Source organism: Chenopodium quinoa, unplaced genomic scaffold, assembly GCF_001683475.1.
Source record: "Chenopodium quinoa cultivar QQ74 unplaced genomic scaffold, ASM168347v1, whole genome shotgun sequence".
NCBI lineage: Eukaryota > Viridiplantae > Streptophyta > Magnoliopsida > Caryophyllales > Amaranthaceae > Chenopodium > Chenopodium quinoa.
In genome coordinates, this window is record NW_018743285.1 from 1551207 (window position 1) to 1572637 (window position 21431).

Genomic DNA, 21431 nt, shown 5'->3' on the forward strand with positions numbered 1-21431 from the left:
CAAACACACAATTACACAAGAATAAAAAAAAAATTAAAAAAAAAAACACATTGGCGGCAAACAATTGAAGATCAAACGGATAAAACAAAGCATCAAAAAAATATCCCAAAATATCAGAGCCGTACAAACGCACACGTGTAGAGGGCGCGCACAGGAGGGCAAAATCGTCCACCAAATATCTCTCTCTTTAACCAACCTTTTTTTTGCCGTCGTAAAAAATCTTCTTTCTCATTATACCCTAATTTTTTAAAATTAGGGTTTATCTCTCCCAATCTAGGGTTTACGACATTGAACTTCTGCTGCAATGGGAGTTCCAGCTTTTTATCGGTGGTTAGCGGAGAAATATCCGTTGATTGTTGTGGATGTAATCGAGGAAGAAGAAGTTGAAATCGATGGAATTAAGATTCCAGTTGATACCAGTAAACCTAATCCTAATCTTGAGTATGATAATCTTTATCTTGATATGAATGGAATCATTCATCCCTGCTTTCATCCTGAGGACCGGGTAATTGATTTTTTTTTTTTCTTTCTATTTTCTATTTTTTTTGCTTAATGTTATGTTATTTGGAGTTGATTAGTGTTATTTTTGTATGAAATTTTGATTTTTTTTTATTTAATTTTGGGTTTTTTTTTCTTTAAATTTATGATTGTTTAGTTCAGGAGAGCTGAATTTGTTGGTTTTAGCTGGGGTTAGATTGTATGATGGAAATTGTAAATTTAGGATTGCGGTAGTTTGCTATTGAAGTTGGTACGGATCGCTTAATTACTTGAAATGTGTGGTGCTTGTGATTTCTGGGAAATAGTTTGCGTGGGGCTAGGTTGCATGGTGCTGGAGATTTAAGGTTTTAACATTGAGGTAATTTGTTGTGGAGAGGATGGGGTGGTTTGTTTAATTGAAATGCGTAGCGCTTTTGATTTCCTGGAAGTAGTTTGGGTAGGTCTAGGTTGCATTGTGCTGGAGAGTAAAGGTTTTATAATTGGGGTGATTTGTTTTGGAGAGGATATGGGCGGTTTGTTTACTTGAAATGCGTGGCGCTTTTGATATCTGGGAAGTAGTTTGGGTAGGTCTAGGTTGCATTTTGCTGGAGAGTAAAGGTTTTATAATTGGGGTGATTGGCTTTGGAGAGGATATGGGTGGTTTGATTAATTGAAATATGGGGGCACTATTGATTTCGGGGAAGAAGTTTGGGTTGGGCTAGGTTGCACGGTGCTGGAGATTAAAGGTTTTATAATTGGGACAGTTTGCTACTGGGGTGGATTTGAATGGCTTGATTACGTGAAATGTAAGGTGCCCTTTGAAGATATAAGATATCAATACCTCCCATAGGAACAAGCAAAGTGTTCCAAGAAGGAACAAATGTTGTACTTTGGCATATGAGATGGCGGGTTTGGGATTCATGCTTTTGATTTCCGCGAAATAGTTTGCCTATGGAAATTCGTCTCTCCTTTGATTCAGGGGTAGGGTGTCATAAGTCCATATATTTGTTTTTTAAAATTAGATTTTATGCTTAGAGTGTGATCACTTGGGCTTGTAGCGATGCCAGATAGGTTAGAAAATGTTTTTCCCCCCCTTTATGGTGTCAGAATAATGGTGCATATGATATTTGAAGCGGTTAGGAGGTTTGCCTACTACTAGTATGATGTATGTATCAGCTTTGTAGTGACTAGATTATTCCTGGTAGAATGTAGGTACATGAGACAGTGAGATTGTGAGACAATAGGGGATAAGTTACACTATCGAGAGGGGAACAACCTGGATCACCAGAGTGTGAGTCAATAGGAGATAGGCATGATGAAGGAGTTAAGAGTATTGAGACCAAAAGGACAATTTTCTATCTCTGCCATCAAGTATGGCCATCATACTGGGGGTGGCTTATTGGCTAAGTCTCTTGAACTTAAATGATTTTTGAGATGATCACTAAGACATGATTGATTAGCAGGTTGCAATAGTCGATCAGTAAATCACCAGAAGTGGAGAAAGTGGAGGATTGATTATAAGCAGTTTGCAATTGTCAATCTCTTGAACTTAAATACTGGTACCTTGAGGTGCGAGGATTTTATTCACAATCATCAATTTATAGCCATTGCTACTTTGTCATTAGTAAACCACCAGAAGTAAGTGGATGATTAGCTTGTATGTTATAGAGAAAACGGCTATTTCACAAAATGCCACTTGGTACTTAAAAAATTCACCAAATGCCATCGCGTTTTTCAATATTCACCAAATGCCACTGAGGTTTAATATAATATCACCAAATGTCATTTCCGTTAGTTGACCGTCATTGTCAGTTAGTTGACCGTTAGTTGACCCCACCACTTGCCACGTGTCACCTTCTGACTAGTCCGTTTTTTTTAAAAAAAAATAATTATACACTAATTAAAAAAAAACCAAAAAAATTAAAAAAAATAATTAAAAAAAACCCCAGCCACCACTCTAGCAGCCACCACCCAGCCATCCCTTGCCGTCGAAGCCAGCACCGGAAGACGCGTCGGCGGCCGGCGGACCCCCACCCCCACCCCTTCCCCTCCCCTTTCCCCGTCGCGCCACCCACCCTAGCCCAAACCCCTAACCCGCGAAACCCCACCCCCTTCCTCCACCACCCCGAAACCCTATCCCCCCTCCTCTCCCTTTTCGATTTCCGGCCACCCCACCCAAAACACCCTTCCCCTCCCCTTTTCGTTTTCGGCCACCCACCCACACAACCTGAAACCCCTTTTCGATTCGTGGGTGCTCGTTTTTTGGCTCGAATTCTGCTGGTTTTCTTTGCAATTTGTGTGTAATTTCTTCTTCTCATTGCAATGTAAATATTGTATAATACTTGCTTCATTGTCGAATTTCATGCAAATTTGTGAAAAATTCGAAAACCCCCTTTGAAAAATCGATTTGGGGCTTTCTCGTGCGATGCTTGTTTGATGAAATTGTTTGTCTCATGTTATTGCATTCTTGATTGTGAGCATTTTGATAGTAATTTTGTAGAAAATGGTGAAGAAATGAGCATGTTGTGTTCTTGCCTTCGAGCTTGAACGTTGGTTTTAATGATGGTGGAAAGATGACGGAGAGGGAATGAGGAAGGGGTGGGGCCGCCGGCACGCTTGCCGGTGCAGGTCTTCGGCGGCAGGGAGGGGCTTAGGGTGGGGTGGGCGGCTTGCTGGTGAGGGTGGTAGGATGGGTGGTGGGTAGGGATTTGGTGGTTTTTTTTTTTATTATTTTTTTTTAAATATTTTTGGTTTTTTTTTAAAATTTTTGTTTAAATATTTATTTTTTAAAAAACGGACCAATCAGAAGGTGACACGTGGTAAGTGGTGGTGGGTCAACTAACGGACACCAACGGTCAACTAAAAGAAATGGCATTTGGTGAATTCTGAAAAACGTGATGACATTTGGTGAATTTTTTAAGTACTCAGTGGCATTTTGTGAAATAGCCGTGGAAAAAAAATGGAATTTTCTTATACTTTTGGTATTTGTATTTTGCCTCTTTCTTCTTGATAATTTTTTGATCAAGTGGGAGGAGGTGCCATTTTTTCAAATGGTTTGGTATGACTGCATCATAGTCATTAGGTTTGTTTTCTCGTTATATTTAATTATTAGAAGTAGAAGCTTGCTTTTGATGTAAAAGAGGTAAAGCAAAATTTGATGGAATTCAAAGTTAAAACATTGCACAATGAATCTAATTAAGTATCAGGAAAAGGCCAGAAGTTTCTTTATATTCCTGTGTTCTTGTTGCTAGCCTTTTGCCGCCATTTATAAACCTCTTTGTGAGTGAAATTTTTAATTTTCTTGTTGAATATTATATTTATCGTGTCTGGCCATCATCCTTTCTTATGTCCTTTAGATATTCGCTGAGTGAGTCTTTTGTCTATTTGGGGAAATCAATGTTTTGATCAATTAGGCTTGAGATTTCTATATTACATTGAAAAATCTAATATTTTTTGTGCATTTTCAGTATGTCTGAACCTTTTCCTTCATTTTTGTTCAGCCTTCTCCAGCAACATTTGAGGAGGTGTTTCAAAATATGTTCAACTACGTTGATAGGCTTTTTAACATGGTTCGTCCTAGAAAGCTGCTATACATGGCGATTGGTGGGTTTATTGATCTTTTACCAATTATTTCATACTCTCGTTCATGGGATATCTGCATTAGAATTATACTAATACCACAATATCTGCTTTCAGATGGCGTTGCTCCTAGAGCCAAGATGAACCAGCAGCGTTCAAGGCGTTTCAGGGCTGCTAAAGATGCAGCCGAAGCTGTATGTAATTCATTATAATTGATACTTCTGGATCTTCGTTCTTCATGAATCATCAACTTGCTTAGTGTATATACTTGATTTCATTCAGGCTGCTGAAGAAGAACGTTTACGGCAAGAATTCGAACAAGAGGGAAGAAAGCTTCCTCCAAAAGAGGAGTCACAAACCTTCGATACCAATATTATTACTCCTGGAACAGAGTTTATGGCTGTATTGTCTATTGCATTACAATATTATGTTCACCTGAGAATAAATAATGATCCAGGGTGGAAATCTGTCAAGGTATTGCTTTAAAGGTTAAGGCTTTTGCAACAAATTCAGGCATTTGGTTGTCTTGGAGCATTTGCTGGTTGTGCAGGGTTCTAATTCTTCGTGGTTGAATTTTTAAGGTTATATTATCTGATGCAAATGTTCCTGGGGAAGGGGAGCACAAAATTATGTCATACATACGCCTTCAAAGGAATCTTCCTGGTTACGATCCAAATACACGCCATTGTCTATATGGATTGGTATTATCACTTCATTTTCTGTAGTTGCACCCAAAATAAACCATTCATGCGCCCTTTTTATATTGATAAATATTTTTTGACAGGATGCAGATTTGATCATGTTGGCACTGGCAACCCATGAGGTTCATTTTTCGATCCTAAGAGAGGTATACTGTTCTTTTGCTTCTCTTTTCTTTCTGTAGTATTTTTTGTTGATTTTTTCATTGATTTTGTGGTAATTTTAAAATGAATTATTTTGATTGTTAATGCAGGTTGTATTTGTTGCCGGACAGCAAGATAAGTGCTTCCTATGTGGCCAGGTTGGCCATTTAGCAGCGAATTGCGAAGGCAAGGCAAAGAGGAAGGCTGGTGAATTTGATGAGAAAGGTGGTGATGCTGCTGTTTCCAAAAAACCTTTTCAGGTTTGCCATTAATTTTATATTATATTAGAACTGTTTTTCCTCACGGAAGTTGGAAAACAAATAATTTTTTGTGTTATCATTTTCCGTTACTTTTTTTCCGTAACTTTGAGCCTTTTGTTGCAGTTCCTGAATGTGTGGACTCTGAGGGAGTACCTGGAGCATGAGATGAGGATTCCCAATCCTCCTTGTAAGATTGATTTTGAGCGCATTGTAGATGATTTCATCTTCATCTGCTTTTTTGTTGGCAATGACTTTTTACCTCACATGCCCACCCTGGAAATCCGTGAGGTTTGTATATGTTTTTTGCCCTTCTGTTGCTATGTTCTTTTGAAGAATTTGTATTAGTCAATAGCATATCAATTCTAAACCAGCCAATATGATTAGCCTTGTAACTAATTTATGTTCTTGGCAGCTATAGTTTGGTCGACATTGCTACAGAGTGTGGTAGTGCAGAGAGTGTGTTAAATCCATCTCACTTGGTCTTACATGGATCAGGTGTGGCCGTCTGGGGCTACAATAAGATTATTGTGCACCCATGCATAAGTTATCCTTTTTTTAGGTGACGGTTATCTAGTAATCATGCTCATGTTACCCTTTTAGGCGCTGGAGTTAGCATTTTTAGAAGTTAAACACTCTAGTATTAAAACACCAAATTTAGAAATAAAATAATCTTGTGCTAAATAACCCTTGGTCAGGTCCATTTGAGACAGTTTTGTATATGCATATTAAGTAGACTGTTTTTCCTTTGTTTGTTTATTGGTATGAGAGGAAGTTGGTGGTTTCACTGATGCAAGAACATAAGCGCGGACCTTATTTACTGTCTCTTATTCATCATTTATCTTCACTGTTTATCAGGGTGCAATAAACTTGCTGGTGGCTGTGTATAAGAAGGAATTTAGTGCAATTGGCGGGTATCTGACCAATGGAAGCAAGGTATTAAGATGATTGGGTGCTTTTATATGTAGGCCCATTAATAGTGGCGGTAGTCCTTTTTTTTCTAAGCTTCTTGCATGGATAGCCGGTAGGATAAAGTTTACTCTGTGTATGTGCAGCCTGACTTAAGTAAAGTTGAGCAATTCATTCAAGCTATTGGATCATATGAAGACCAGATCTTTCAGAAAAGGGCTCGGTTGCACCAGGTTAGTTATTTCCTATATGCAGAATAGTGGGTTGTTGTGGTTGAACGAGTTATCAATTTATTGTAGATGCTGATATTATTAGGCTGCCGTGTTTCCCTTCATGTAGATTGGAAATAGGTGTTATATATGTTCCAACAATCTGTACCACAAGTGTTGCCTTAATTCCCAAGCACTTTGATATTGGTTGTAATTAATAATGCTTGTTGGATTAAAGGTTGTGCGGTTTTTATAGAAAGTTTTAGAGGAGGTGGAAACTTGTAATGAGCAGTTTATAAGTACTCAATATGCTTTTCTTGATTGTTCAGCGTCAAGCAGAGAGGATAAAAAGAGACAAAGCTAATGCCAAAAGAGGAGATGATATGCAACCACAAGCTGTGCCTGAGTCCTTAGTCCCTGTGTCACGATTTCACGGTTCTCGCCTTGCTTCAGCTCCATCACCTTCCCCCTTTCAAAAGGGACTAGGCGGGAGTTCAGAAAGTAAGCCTCAGAAAATTGCACGTACTTCTGGAGCAACAATTGGCGCTGCTATTGTTCAGGCTGAAAATAGTCTTGAAATGGAAGTATGTTTTCTTACTTTTGAGCCACTTACACATTTTCTCTTGTACTATTGAAGAAGTTATTGTGTTCATATTACTCTGAAATAATTGTTTTTTCTTTGTTTTTTAAGGCTCATGAAAATAAAGAAGACTTGAAAGCAAAGCTTAAAGAGTCCATTCGTGAGAAGTCTGATTGTTTTAACTCAGATATCCGGGAGGAAGATAAGGTTTATCTTGATTCCTTCCTCTATTTTTGTCTGATAGATATTTTAATTGTAGTATTTTTGTTCTGGTATTAATGAATTAATATATTAGTTGGATTGTTTACTTGAGATGCCTTATGTAACTGGTATATTTGAAATACAAGTAGTATTATTGCGTAATGTCTATTGATATACTCAGCTGGAATATGCAAGTTATAGAATCTTGGTATTATTTTAGTTCTTGTATTCCCTATCATTTCCGTAACCTTAAATTTGGTGATTAATAGGGATAGCTTATGTGCCACATAACTTTTAAGACTCTTTAGCATTTCCACCTTTCATTTTGGTCCTTCTGGTGCATACTGACTATAGTGGCTTGAGGGAGTCAGTACCATGGCAGTAGGTGAATGTTTGCTGATTGATATTGTAAGTTACGATAGTTTTATATTATTTAATGTACCTCAACTAATTTAGCTTCATTCTTTAACTTATCGCAGTTTCTAGTGGTTACTGAATTTACAAGTGGTTGATTGGAAACAGCTCTACTTAATGTTAAGTTAATATGAATTTTGGAAGGACATGTACTTTGCAATCAGTAGTGGGAACTCAGTACTTCATGTCCTTATTCATTATAGTTTCCAGTTGAGGTTATATATATATGATGATGATGCAAATTTTGCTATGATGTACGCAAGGTAGTCATCTTAATTTGTTTCGGGTGATATGAGAAAAATTGGGGTTGATACCTTCAAACAATAAATTTAGCTAAGTTGATTTTTCTTTCTCTTATACTTCTCTTCTTCATTGTACCATAGATATCTCATACTCTCGATGTTATGCTAGTTGCTACATTTGGTAGTCGAAATTCTTTCTATTCGTGGTTTATATTATTTGTATCTGTTAGACTTAATTACTGATGTTAAAATTTTTCCAAGTCTAATTACCAATTTCCAGCGTTCTCATTCCTAGTTGCTTATATGTTATTATCAAGTTTTAAGAATTTCTTGTATCGGTTTTGAAGTATCTGGCTTATTTTACACCGTTTCATTTTGAAACAGATCAAATTAGGAGAGCCTGGATGGAAGGAAAGGTACTATGAAGAGAAGTTCTCTGCAAAATCTTTAGAGGAAATGGAAAGCATTCGTAAGGATGTTGTAAGTTGCATACTCTGCTTGCTCTTTTGAGATTTATTGTTACATATTTTCTTTGGTGATGCTTTCTTGATTATGTTTGTTTCCTATGTTTTGGGCCCTCCTAGCTCATATTTCTTGCATAATGATCTGTTTGTTTGGTGTCATGACTGTTTGTTTTTTACACTCAGATTAGCTTCTTTTGAGCTGTCTGGGGTTTGTTGGGTGTTGATGATGTAGAATAAGTGAATACTTGCATTTGTTATTCTCAATATTTGCTTGTTAATTGCCTTAAGTTAAGACTTGTCTTTTAGCAACAAAGTTGTAACCCGAATTTGTTCTTACTTTTCATGTATTGCAAAATTTCTAGTTCTTTGAAAGAAATTTGAGGATGCTATGTTATATAATGGACTATCCTTGGCTTTCGTAACATAATGGAATAATTTATGGCTCTTGAATTACTTTCCCTCATTTTTTATGCTGCAGAGTCTTGTTGTGTTACTGTTTGACTCTATGCTGGTAGGAATAGCTGAATCTGTGACGTACCCGTTCTTACGGTGACAAGTGAACTAGCTAGACTTGAGCAATATTTGGGACCTTGATCATTACTAGTGGGCTCAAGATTGAAGCACATGAGCACCTAGTTTATGTATCAAGAGATTGAAATCGAAAAAATGTTGAATAAAAATTAGTTCTGTCAGTGGGTGGGATTGAAGGCTGATGCTCTATATGGATGTCACGAAGTTGTTGCGCAATTACTTTTAGTGTATACATAAGAGTGTATAATGTATGGGATTAAGGCTTTGATTGATTGATTGATTGATAAGAGTGTATAATGCTGTTTTATTCCTAATGGCCAAAGTTGGAACATTGACACTCTTTTGTTAATAGAGTATACACTAGGGTTTTATATGGATTAAAAAAGATAATATACTTGTGAAGGTGATGAGAATATTTATCAAGATGCCTTCTTTACATGGGTTGTGACCAGATAATTTTTATATGGTGTTATGTAGAAGTCTTTCTCTACTTGTGTGTTTTGTTTACTGTTTCAGTTTATCCGGACTATTAGACTAATATTGTTTTGGTTTCAGGTCTTGAAGTACACAGAAGGCTTGTGCTGGGTTATGCATTATTATTATGAAGGAGTCTGCTCATGGGAGTGGTGAGTTAGTTTGTTCCTATTTCAGGTCTTTTGATTTTTTGTCTTAACATCTTGTTGCCTCCTATGTCAATTATCAGTTTACAGAACACAATTCTTTAGAAATGTGTTTTTATCTCTTGTCACATTTGAGTGAATGGTGTTATATGGAATGCCTACTTGGCATGCACTCAGAATTTTAAAGCTGAATCATCAATGATTTTGCAATTGACAAATTTGTTTCAACTTATTGTCTCCTTATCTTGTCCCACGCCATTTTCGAATGAATTATGAGGTTAAATGGCTCGTCTTAAATTAACTTACCCTATGACTAACTTGCGCAATGAGGCAATGATATGATTCTTTGGGAGGGCCGGAGCACATAGATATTTTTCAATGATTGCCTATTTTGTTTACATGACTGTATTTTTAGTGGATTGTCTACATTGGGGTGGGTATTTTGGAAGCATTAATTTTAAATATAATAGTAGCACCTGGTTTGTTTTCTTCCCATGTTTAATGTATTTTTTAATTTTTTTATTTTTTTATTTTTTTATCTCATGTTTACTTTACAGGTTCTATCCATATCATTATGCTCCCTTTGCTTCTGATATTAAGGATGTTGCACACCTAGATATCAATTTTGAGCTTGGTTCTCCCTTCAAGCCATTTGATCAGCTTATGGGAGTCTTCCCTGCTGCAAGGTTGTTTTTGTTACTGTTTCTCTCTCTTTTCTAGTTGCTGAGTATAGTGTTCTAACGATGATTACTTGCAGTTCCCATGCACTTCCTGAGACTTATAGGAAGTTGATGAGCGATCCTAACTCCCCAATTATTGATTTCTACCCAACAGGTATGTATCTTATGAAAAATGGTTTCAATATTTAAGTACAACTGTGAAGAAAATTAATTAGCTTCAATTTAAATAGTACAGAGTAAAGGCTGCTGTGGCTTTTATTTATTTATTTATTTTGGTGTTACTTATCTCATGAATGTAAAGGGTATTCATAGCTTGCCGACATTATATATCATTGTTGTGCTGCACACTACAGGTTCTATTTTAATTTGCTCCAATCCCTCCACGGAGTGTGTGGGTGGTCAGCTTTGTTGAGCCTTGTAACAAGGAAGGGGGGAAGGGGTCTAACCTGTCTAAGTTGCGGGTTAGATTTGAAGGGGCATTAATCTTATACAGGAGACAATCTTATGTATTGCAGGGGATATATATGTTTGTGTTTTTTTTTTCTTTAGTTGTCTAGACTCTGGACTTGTTGATAAGGAACATGATCGATGCTTTCTTTGTAGGGTTTTGGGTTAGAGATGAAAATTCATGGTCTTTTTTAATTGAATAAATGATTTCTTTACTTTTAGATCATGCAGATGAGTGGTAATTAGAAATTTAAATGAAGGGAAAATAAGTATGGTTGTTGATTAACAGCTGTGTTTCATCAAATGTAAATCTGCCTACTAGATTATGCTTAACTATGCATATATGTTCCTCTTTCAGATTTTGAAGTGGACATGAATGGGAAGCGTTTTGCTTGGCAGGTCTCTATTCTTGCCTTGGCCATATTTTTTTTGGGCTTTCTACGTAATATTGTCTTGAAATTTGACAAATTTTGCTTCGGAATGTTACAGGGCATTGCTAAATTGCCTTTTATTGATCAATCCCGCCTTCTTACTGAAATTGCAAAAGTTGAACATACTTTAACGGTATGTGTTTCAGAGTGACTGATGACCTGGTGTGGTGTCTAGTCTCGTGACAATGTTAGTTGTTCTGTCTGAGTACTAATACTGATAATCTACTGTGTTTCTATAGGCAGAAGAAAAGAGAAGGAACAGTATCTTGTCGGACATGCTGTTTGTTTCTGTATCGCATCCACTGTCCCCTTATATATTTTCACTTGATGATCGCTGTAAGCAAATGAAAGAGGGAGAAAGAATACTAGTCAAAGAAAAAATCGACCCTAAGGCCAGGTATTTGTGGGCTCTTGATGCTATTTGAATATCAATTAGGTATTTGTGTGACATTGTGTCCTTGTGCTTGTGTTTGTGTCTAAATTCCTATATGCTTTTATGTATTAATCTCTAGTAAAGTTTTTGAGTGGACTAGTGATAATGATGATTCTGGTCTCATCTATGTTTTGTATATCATGTTGTCTTATTCATTTGGGGTTGAGCTTGAGCATATGCATGGTGCACAATCACTTTGTAGGAATTATTGTACGAAAGAAGAGTGACAAACAACTTGGTCTTCTCAAAAGATTTTGCCGACAAGTAATTTTTTGATGTGTGATGTGCATAGTAGCTTATGTTAACCAAGTCTTTGAGGCTGCATTACTCGGTTCCTCCACCTACCTTGCTGCATTTCTGTCGTACTTGTCACATGTCTGAGTCGGATATTGGTTTCGGTCTTGAAACGTATTAATTAGGGTACAGCGTCTGGGGATACGACATAGATAATGTGGAAAAGATTCATTGTTTTTTCCACCTACAGTTTCCCCTTTTATTGGGGTGAGGGTGGGGAAGTGCTTTCTTTGCTTGGGCTTGTTATGCTCTCTCTTGAGTGGGGATGCAGTGATGCATCTTTGCATCAATCCATGTCTTTTATGATCAACATTCAGCAGGTTAATATAGTCTAGGGAAGGCTTTAGTCTTTTGGGGAATGGAGATTTGTGGTTGCTGTGATTTGCTCTAGATCAAGTGATCTACTTAGGCATTTTCCACATTGGAAACCCTTTTCCTGCTATCTACTTCAATTTTAATCATATGTCTGTTTGTGCCATCAATGAGTTTTGAGATCAATTCGTACATTTTCTGATATGGTTTAGGGCTGCTTGCAGTGGGGGGATGAATGGTTACATTTGCCTTTGTGCTGGAGACCCTTGCCCTCCTATTTTCAGATCCCCGGTTTCTGGAATGGAAGATATTGTAGACAATCAAGTCATGTAAGATATAACCTCCACTTTTGTAGTGTAAACCTGTGGTTATTTATGACCATGCTGTATCTTTGACATTCTAATTTTATGGTTTCTCTGTAGTTGTGTAATATACAAACTCCCAGAGTATCACAAACACATAGCACGGCCACCACCAGGGGTGAAATTTCCAACGAAGGTAATAACTTGTTCTCATATATTGAATCTAAATTGCTACTGCCAGTATATTTGCTTCAATTTAGTAGATGTTTCTTTTAAATTAGTGATTGCTTTATGAACTGTTAAATATCATTAGTAAATTCGCAGAGTTATGCTCTGCACCTGAGTGAATGGTTCCCCTTCTTTTCATTCGGCTTTCTTTGGGCCCTGAAAAGCTCTTGTGAAGAACAGTTCTGTCCACATTTTAGTAACTTCAGATATTCCAAGCAACCAAAATGTTTCATCAGCCTGCTTGCCCTTTGAATTATGTTTTGTACATGCTTTTAGCATTTCTATGTCTGAGACATTGTGGAGGCTTATAAACTCCACCTCCTCAGTGTTTCTTTGCTTTACAAGTTGGGTATGAAACAATTGTGGCAATATTTAATGTTAGTGAAAGATTATGCCTTCATTTAAACTTGAAGAGTGAGCATTTACCCAAGTTCAGGTCAGTATGAAGGGGAGTGAATCTCTAGCTTCAACAAAATTACTATTATTCTGATCAACCTGGCTTCCCTTGGTTTTGACTTCTGATGAGCAACTTGAAATTGTATTGTGTTAAAAGTGGGTTGGGTTTAGAGTCCCGCTTGGACCTTCCTCAGATGCTTGCCACTTTGCCAGTCTTTAATTTTACATCTTGACTGTGTACATTGTAATCATGAATCCGGTTATGGTTCTTTCAATTTTCTTCTTTTCTGGTGCCGCAGGAGCATCCTTTTCTGTAATATCCAGCCAATTCTGAGAGTTAATATTATCCTTCCTGAATGAAGCATTCAATTTTTTCTTGTACTGCCCTTTTTAAGTTTGATTTTGTATAGGTTGCTAAATTTACCGTTCACTGTTCTTGTAGCTGGTAGTCTGCATCTATTCCTTTTTAGTTGGTGTTGTTGATTGTATGGTTATATCTTCCCTAGATTTTACTTCGGGGTCTGGGGTGGATAATGATATTTCCATGTTTTTGACAAGTCATGGGCTCCTTATTTCTGTACTCAAGTACAATGATCTGTGTTTCATTAAATCCTCACATGTGTGACTTGCAATCTCTTGTTTGCATTCTGGCTAACAGCTTCCCTCTGCCTTTTTTTGGCTGCTAATTGTCCCTTCTTTCTGTGGCTCACATAAATTTTATGGCAGATTGTCTCAATGGGAGATTTAAAAGAACCTGTCTTATGGCATGAGGATAATGGAAGAAGGCATATGGATAATGGAAGAAGGCATATGGATAATGGTAGAAGGCATATGGATAATGGAAGAAGGCATATGGATAATGTAGGGCGGCATACGGACAGTCAAAGGTATACTTTTTAATCTCCCTCCTAATAATTTAGTCTGAAGGTGGAAAATTTGGATCCATAAGGTATGCCTTCATATTTCTGTCTGTTCTGTGCAGGTCAAACCCCCCTGGGAGCATATCTGGTCGTCAGCTCGGAGAGGCAGCACATCGTCTGGTGATTAATAGTTTATCAGTGAGGGCAGATCAGAGTGGATATGCCAGAGCTCCAGCTTATGCAACTGCCTCTGCCGCATATGGACCTGTCAACCCACATCCAGGTAACAGTTACTATGGTCAGGAACACAGTGGGATAGTACCGCCTCTTAGAGCAGCCTATCCGGGCCCTGGACATCAGCGACCTCCTGGCGTTGCACAAATCCATCACAGTCGGCCATACAGTTCATCTGCTTCCCGCCCCCACCATGGTGCAAGAGGTAATCTTTCAGCTCCCGTTCAGGGATATTATCCCCCTGGACCTCATCAAAATGGGTCTCAGTACTCTCCTGCTGGGCCTGTAGCTCCTGTTGTACCAGGAGCCTACCATCATCAGAGTGGGCAAAGCTACGGTGTTGGTGGCTATAATCAGTGGGGTGGGCGCCCCCAGTCTCACAATGCTGGTAGAGGGGGTGGTAGAGGATATGGTAATAGTTCTCAACAAGGAGGAAACCGTTACTCTGCATTCGAAAGAGGATCAAGTCGTAGGCCACCATCTAGTCGTGGCCGGTAGTAAAACTACTAGAATTTGAGCTAAAGATGTCTGAGATAGGTAAAGCTGTAAAATATGCAATTTTGGATTATAGCATTCTGTAGCATTCTTTCAGCTTCATATTCGTGTAATTTTTCCTCCCTCATTTTTTAGAGTTTTAAACATACAGGCGGTTTTCCTTTGTCATAGTTGTATTGTATTTATTGTTGTACAATATCATCTGCCAATCTTGGCCATAAAAAATTGAAGCAGAAGTATTTATTTCAGGAAAGTATAACTGCATATCTTCTTTACGGAGTAACTCTTTATCTTAATGTTGATATGGGAACAATCGTTATTCATATGGTGAGACTTGGTTGTTTCTTGTGGTGCCTTTGATAGGAGGGAGACCCAGTAAAATTGTCATTTTCGCAATAAAGTGAAGGGTAAATTTGTAAATCCATCCTCTTTCTTCTTCCTTTATCTCCTTCTTCCTCCTGTGAACATCATCAAAACCACATCTCCTTTCTCCTTCGATCCACAACCTGAAATTGACCACCGCCTTCATCTCTTACCTGCAAACCCACTACCACCTTCATCTTCTTCCCATGAGCCAACTAGTGACCACCATCTTCATCTTCCTCCTGCGAACCCACACCGACATTAACGGCAGCTTAACGAAAACCCTATGGAAAATATAGTAATTTAGGGCATGGATAACCCTTACAGGGTAAGTGAGCTTTCTCCATTGAAGATGAGCTTTCATTTCTAGAATTGGATGTGAGCTTTCTCCAATAATGGTGGAGAAAAAAAAAAAAAAAAAAAAAAAAAAAAAAAAAAAAAATTATGTGAAGTAGTTGCCCGGTGTATTGTTGCATGAATATCACAGCAATTATTTACCTAATTGCCACAAGATAAACATATAAAGTTCATCTTAAGTGATAAATTTGGAATTCCTCCTTTGATAGTTGTAGGCTTGTAGCGATAAGTTCTGCAGAGTTGACTGTTGTATCATGGCATGTGGGCCTAATTGTTTGAATGTTATGGTATGTAAGCAATTATAAAATCTTCTAATTACAATTACGATTAAACCAAGGATTTTGCAATAATATAACTAGTTAAAATATGTATAGTTAGGAAACGTTAATTGGAGTTCAAATTTAAATGTTATTGGCATTATACATTGTTTAGGGTGTAAAACGGGGTCTTGATGATTATGGTGTGACCATTCGTTTTGCATATTTGGCATAACTCACACACCACTGCTTCAAACTTGACGCGAGCAGTGATTTACGATGTTTTCGCATCTTTCCAAGTAGAGACCTTCGCAATCTGCGCTAGTGTTTTGATCGTAGAGTTGATGATAAATCCTAAACCTTTATGAATCTAAGTCACCTTCCTAATTATTAATACTCTAAAAATAAAATTCTCATCCATAGATGAGATTCAAAATCCCAGAAAAATTGGGACATACTCTCACAAATGGAGAGAACAAAGCAAAGCAAAGAAAAAGGCAAGACAAAGCAAAAACTAAATTAAATCAAATAATAAGGGTAGAAAATAGTCTAATTTCCGAAGAAATTAAATTATTTTTGGCGTAAACAACTAAGAAAATTGAAACCCTAAAAGTAGAGAGAGGAGAGAGAAGAGAGAAAAGGGAAAAGAGGGCACGAGTTTTGCTTGATTTTTTTTAATTTTTTTTTCTTACATAGAACTCGTACTTAAGATAAGATATTCTTGTAGTTTTGTGTGATAAAAATTACATAGAAAAGGGAAAGGGGGCACAGATTTGCTTGATTTTTACTTCTAATATAGTACTCGTACTTAAGATAAGATGCTCTTGTCCTGTAAAAAAAAAAAAAAAAAAAGATAAGGTGCTATTTTTTTTTATTTTTTTTTTGGTTTTGTTGAACGAAGATTTTGTTACTCTTCGTTGGATTGTGTACGGATGTGCAAGATGAACCCCAAGCCTTGGGGTGGTCCTTGGGGTGGAGCTTTTGATGTCCAAGTTAATGCTCAAACAATGTATGATTTGAGAGTATGTAAAGGAGAGATAGTGGGCATTGGTCCTCTTTTTGTGGCAAGAGAATGACCATGAATGAACCTTGGTCCTCAAGGAATATATATAATGACCATGAATGTAGGCAATGTTCAAATGTTGGGCCAAGTATTTGACCTCTTTCGGCCATGAGCCCATCGTACTTATGTGGCCATATTAGTTCAGACTAATAAAATGAATATGTCCATTTTAGTACTCAAATAAAAATGCAAAAAGTTCCATTTGATTACTACATTTTTTATTTTGATCCAAGGGAGGAGTAAATCCAAGCAAAAGAAAACAAGAGAGCAAAGTAAGAAAAAGAAAAGAAAGAAAGCAGAAAAGAAAACAGAACCTCAGCTAAGGTCGCAAGCCTATAGCGTAACTAGGCGACGCCTAGCTACTCCTCTTGCATCCTCATCTAAGATTCTCCCTAGTTCTAAAGGAATTAAATTTACAATACAAAAATTAGTCTTGCAAAACTCCACGGTTGGCCAACCAATTAGCCACTCGATTTCCTTCCCTATAGATGTGAGCCACCTTTACTACCCAACTGTCATTTCGAAGCATACGTAGACACTCTTTGATCTCATGTATATTTTCTCCTCCACTAGCTTCTCCTTTCTGCAAAATTTGAACACAAGCCAAGTTGTCTAATTGCACTTCAAGTTTCTTGATTTGAAGAATCTGCGCAAGTTGTAAACCTTTAACAAGCGCTAAGATCTCAGCTCGCATTGCCGTGCATCTACCAAAGTTAGCTGTGAAGCCCGAGATAAAACGTCCCTCGTGATTGCGAATGATGCCACCAACACCTGCTGGACCAAGACACCCTTTGGCTGCTCCGTCACAATTAAGGACATATTCATCCAAGGCAGGGGGATGCCAAGAGATATTTGCTATAACTTGCTTCCTTGGTGGATGGTCTGGGCTAGGAACTGATGTATTCATTATATATAGTATTTTATTCCCGTCCCGTGATCATATTTAGGAGTATTTTTGGCTCTTTAGAGCCAATTTTATTACTAATGCGCGTTTTCTAGTGTTTTCGTAGTTGTGGCATTATTTTACAGGAAATTACAGATTTGGTGCATTTCCCGGCATTTAGTGGAGCCACCGCGAGCATTGGAGTTGAAACGTATTTATATGATCGTGTTTCGAAGCCTAAGACCGTAATTGATGATTCAATCCGGTGATTAAGGGCTCAATGAGGAGATTTGGAGCTTGGGCAATTCGATCCAAGAAGGATGACGAATTGGGCTAAGGTAACAAGGCCCAAAGGACGAAGAAGAGTAAGCCCAAGCATCCGCCCGACCGGGCAGTGCCCTCGCCCTGAGGCTCGCCCGGCCGGGCGAGAGGAGAAGGCCCGGGCACGTTTCGCCTGGATGCGTGCCCGACCGGGCGCGAGGAAGCTTCAGGACACACAAAAGGCGCGCCTGGCCGGGCGACCCTTTGCCCGACCGGGCGCGTGTTTCTGAAGGGAATTTTTTCATTTATTCTTTTTGTAATTTTTATTTTTTGGATTATTTTAGTAGGAGTATAAATACGATTTTTAGTGAACAATTAAGCAAGCTTTTTACGTTTTCATTAGTATTAGCTAGTATTATTTTCTCGAAGATTAGATTTTCAGCTTTTCATTGTCCTTGAGTACTTTCTCTCTCTAAACCTTTTGATCAATAAATTCCATATTTTCCGTTAATTCTTGGTACGATTTCTTACTTACTTTATTTTCTGCAATTTAATTAATTTGTTATTTTCATGCATTCTTTGATTATCATGTCTAGTTTAGATTCAATTATGTCAGAGTAGATTTCTATTCTAGGGTTGTGGGGATCCATGAATAATACGAAGGGGTAAATTATTATTATTTATGATTGATTAATTTCCTATTGATTGATTTAATGCTGTGCAATTAGATTAGGCCTGGTTTAATTGTATGAGTTTTGCAATATTGATTCGAGATTCGAGAGATGAGAATTGATGTTTAGGCTTAGTTTCAATAGGCATGTTAATCTATTAATGGTTAGTTCGAGATTCGAGAGATAAGATTTAATACCAATAGATTAATTATGTGATTATAATACGTAGCGACAACCCTTTATAATCTGATTAATTTATGCATTGATAATTGATTGTATGTTTTACCCTGGAGTATTATTTATTGGTGAACCTATACCCTAGAGCTTTTTATTATTGATTATTCCCTTAGTTTTATTTGCTTAGTTTATTATTAGTTTAATTCACACAAACACAATTTGGTTACTTAATAATTTAGATTATAATTATTGATTAGGAATAAAATAACATTGTTTCCCTGTGGATTCGACCCTACTTCCCTATCTACTTTAGTTAGAGGACTTAGGAATTGCTTTTGATTAGGTGATACGACTAGATCTTGTCAAAATTTGGCGCCGTTGCCGGGGAAACGGTTTTATTTTTATTTCTGATTATTTTTGCAGTCTAAACTATTTTCTTTCGTCTCAAAGAACGCAAGTTCTTTGGGACAGTTTCTCATACTTGTTTGTTTAGTTATGTGTTTATGCCCAGGAGTTCTAGATCAGGTTACATTCCGTTTGACCCTGAGATTGAACGTTCCTTTCATAGACAGAAGAACCTTTTTAGACAGGTACGAGCTACTTCTGAGGGTACTATACCTTTGGAACCACCATCTGATTTTAGTGATACAGAAGTTTATTCAGAACTAGAAGCAGAGATGACGCACCAACCACCTCGCAAGCTCGGCGATTATTCGCAGCCGTCCTTAGCAGATTTCCCACATCTTACTCCTCCACATGCCCTCGAAGGAGTACAATTTGAAATCAAGCCCCAGTTTATTACTATGATTGAAAGGAAGCAATTTAGCGGAGCTAAGGGTGAAGATCCAAATCTTCATATTTTAGATTTCTGCCAGTATTGCAATACTATTAGGCAAAATGGGGTCACGCAGGACCAAATCAGGGAGATTCTTTTTCCCTTTTCTTTGTGTGGAAAAGCTAAATTGTGGTATAATGGATTGAATAGAGTTGCTCTTGGTATTACTAACTGGGATACTCTTGCTTTGAATTTCTATAATAAATATTACCCTGCAGAGAGAACAGCTCTACTACGGAGTTCAATCACAAATTTTTCCCAAGAGGTTGATGAAAGTTTATATGAGGCTTGGGAAAGATTCAAGGATCTGCAGAGAGAGTTCCCACACCATGGGATGCAACAATGGCAGCTTATTCAAGCCTTCTACAACGGGTTTGGAAATTCTTCCAGATCAATCCTTGATTCGGCAGCTAATGGGAGATTTATGAATCTGAATGAAGATATAGCAGGAACGGTTATTGAAGAGATGGAAATACACAAATCCCAATATGGGAATCCTAGAGGTTTTTCCAATAAGGGGAAGCATAGTGTTGATTCAGTATCCTTTATTCAGGCTCAATTAACCTCTATTTGTCAGAAACTTGATAATCTTAGTACTATTATTCCTGCTCCCGTAGCTAATGTTTCTGCTGTGAATAATTCTAATGAATTTTTTTGTGATAATTGTGGTATTGTAGGTCATTGGGCACAAGATTGCAGGAGTTCCATGGAGCAAGTTAATGCCTTTCAGACCTATAGGAAAAATAACCCATACTCCAACACCTACAATCCTGGCTTCAGGAATCATCCATATCTTTCCTACCGATGTACAAATGTCCAAAACCCTCTACCTCCACAACAACCACAACCCAACCCCAACCATCACAGCAACCACAACAAAAATACTACCAACCACCTAACCAAAGAGCCTCACCTCAAACACCTCCTCCATCTTCTGATCCTACATTATCAGAAATTAAAACCATGTTGGCTAGTACGCAAAAGCACATGCAGAGTAGAGATGCACAAATTGATTCCTTAGTAGCCCATAATAAAATCATTGACAATCAAATTGCGCAACTTTCTGCTACTCTACAAAATCGCCAACAAGGAACCCTGCCATCACAGCCAGTACAACCCACAGATCATGCTAATGCAATTACTCTGAGGAGTGGTGCACATTATGATGGGCCTCCTATGCCCCCTGATGATGAAATTGTCATATCTAATAATGTTAGCTCTGATTCTGCAGGGTTAAATAACTTTGTTACTAGCCCTGCAGAGTTGCAGAGTAAATCTAGTACTTCAACTGATAATACCTTGCAGGGAAAAACTAACTCTTCTCTTGATAATGCAATGCAGGGTAATACTAAACCCAAAGCTGGAGATGAAGGGAAACCTGTTATCAAACTACCATCCCCCAACAGACATTTAAAGATAAAGTTGGACAAGCCATTTGGTAAGTTTTTGGAGGTAGTGAAAAATTTGCAGGTAACTGTCCCTTTCACAGAATTAATTACACAAGTTCCTGCATATGCTAAATTTATGAAAGATATTTTGACTAGGAAAAGGGCTTTTAATGAGGTAGAGACTTTAGCTTTCACAGAAGAATGTAGTTCTTTACTACAAAATAAATCTCCACCAAAATTAAAGGACCCTGGAAGTTTTTCTATACCTTGTCATATTGGTAATGTATTCATAGATAAAGCTTTATGTGATTTGGGTGCCAGTGTTAGTGTCATGCCATCGTCTATTTGTGCAAAACTTAATATGGGTGATTTGAAAGTGACTAACATTACCCTACAAATGGCAGATCGTTCTGTTAAATATCCCTTAGGTATTTTAGAGGATGTTCCTGTTAGAGTGGGAAAATTTTATATCCCTATTGATTTTGTAGTTTTGGACATGGCTGAGGATACGCAAATTCCTATAATTTTAGGGAGACCTTTTCTCCACACTGCTGGAGCCATTATTGATGTGAAAAAATGGAAAACTAGCCCTTTTTGTAGGAGATGATAATATTACTTTTAATTTAGGGAAGGTTTTAAAAGGTCCTATGATTAAGGAAGATTGTTGTAGTATTGAAGTTATTGATGTGATTGACATTATTTGTGAAGATAGCTTACCACAGGTTCTTGCAAGAGATTC

General features: G+C 37.6%; 2 protein-coding genes across 3 annotated transcripts; both read left to right on the forward strand.

Annotated features, from left to right (window-relative positions):
- The first annotated feature begins 198 nt into the window (after positions 1-198).
- On the forward strand, positions 199-14712 carry LOC110735678 (5'-3' exoribonuclease 3-like). Of its 2 annotated transcripts, none has more exons than XM_021915865.1 (23): positions 199-505; positions 3978-4080; positions 4174-4250; positions 4339-4530; positions 4638-4757; positions 4841-4903; positions 5009-5158; positions 5282-5446; positions 6014-6091; positions 6211-6297; positions 6603-6857; positions 6965-7060; positions 8095-8190; positions 9261-9331; positions 9883-10011; positions 10083-10159; positions 10811-10851; positions 10942-11016; positions 11123-11280; positions 12135-12251; positions 12345-12420; positions 13575-13735; positions 13831-14712. In XM_021915865.1, exons 1-23 carry the CDS (start codon positions 305-307, stop codon positions 14438-14440), a joined length of 3198 nt encoding a protein of 1065 aa, XP_021771557.1. In that variant the 5' UTR covers positions 199-304; the 3' UTR covers positions 14441-14712. The 2 variants fall into 2 exon arrangements, with proteins under 2 accessions (XP_021771557.1, XP_021771558.1); XM_021915866.1 differs by having other exon boundaries at positions 305-505; positions 12147-12251.
- Positions 14713-17235: 2523 nt separating this feature from the next.
- LOC110735617 lies at positions 17236-21299 on the forward strand. Its single transcript, XM_021915804.1, has 5 exons — positions 17236-17376; positions 17507-17625; positions 18981-19174; positions 19523-19935; positions 20085-21299. Exons 1-5 carry the CDS (start codon positions 17236-17238, stop codon positions 21297-21299), a joined length of 2082 nt encoding a protein of 693 aa, XP_021771496.1.
- The last annotated feature ends 132 nt before the right edge of the window (positions 21300-21431 follow it).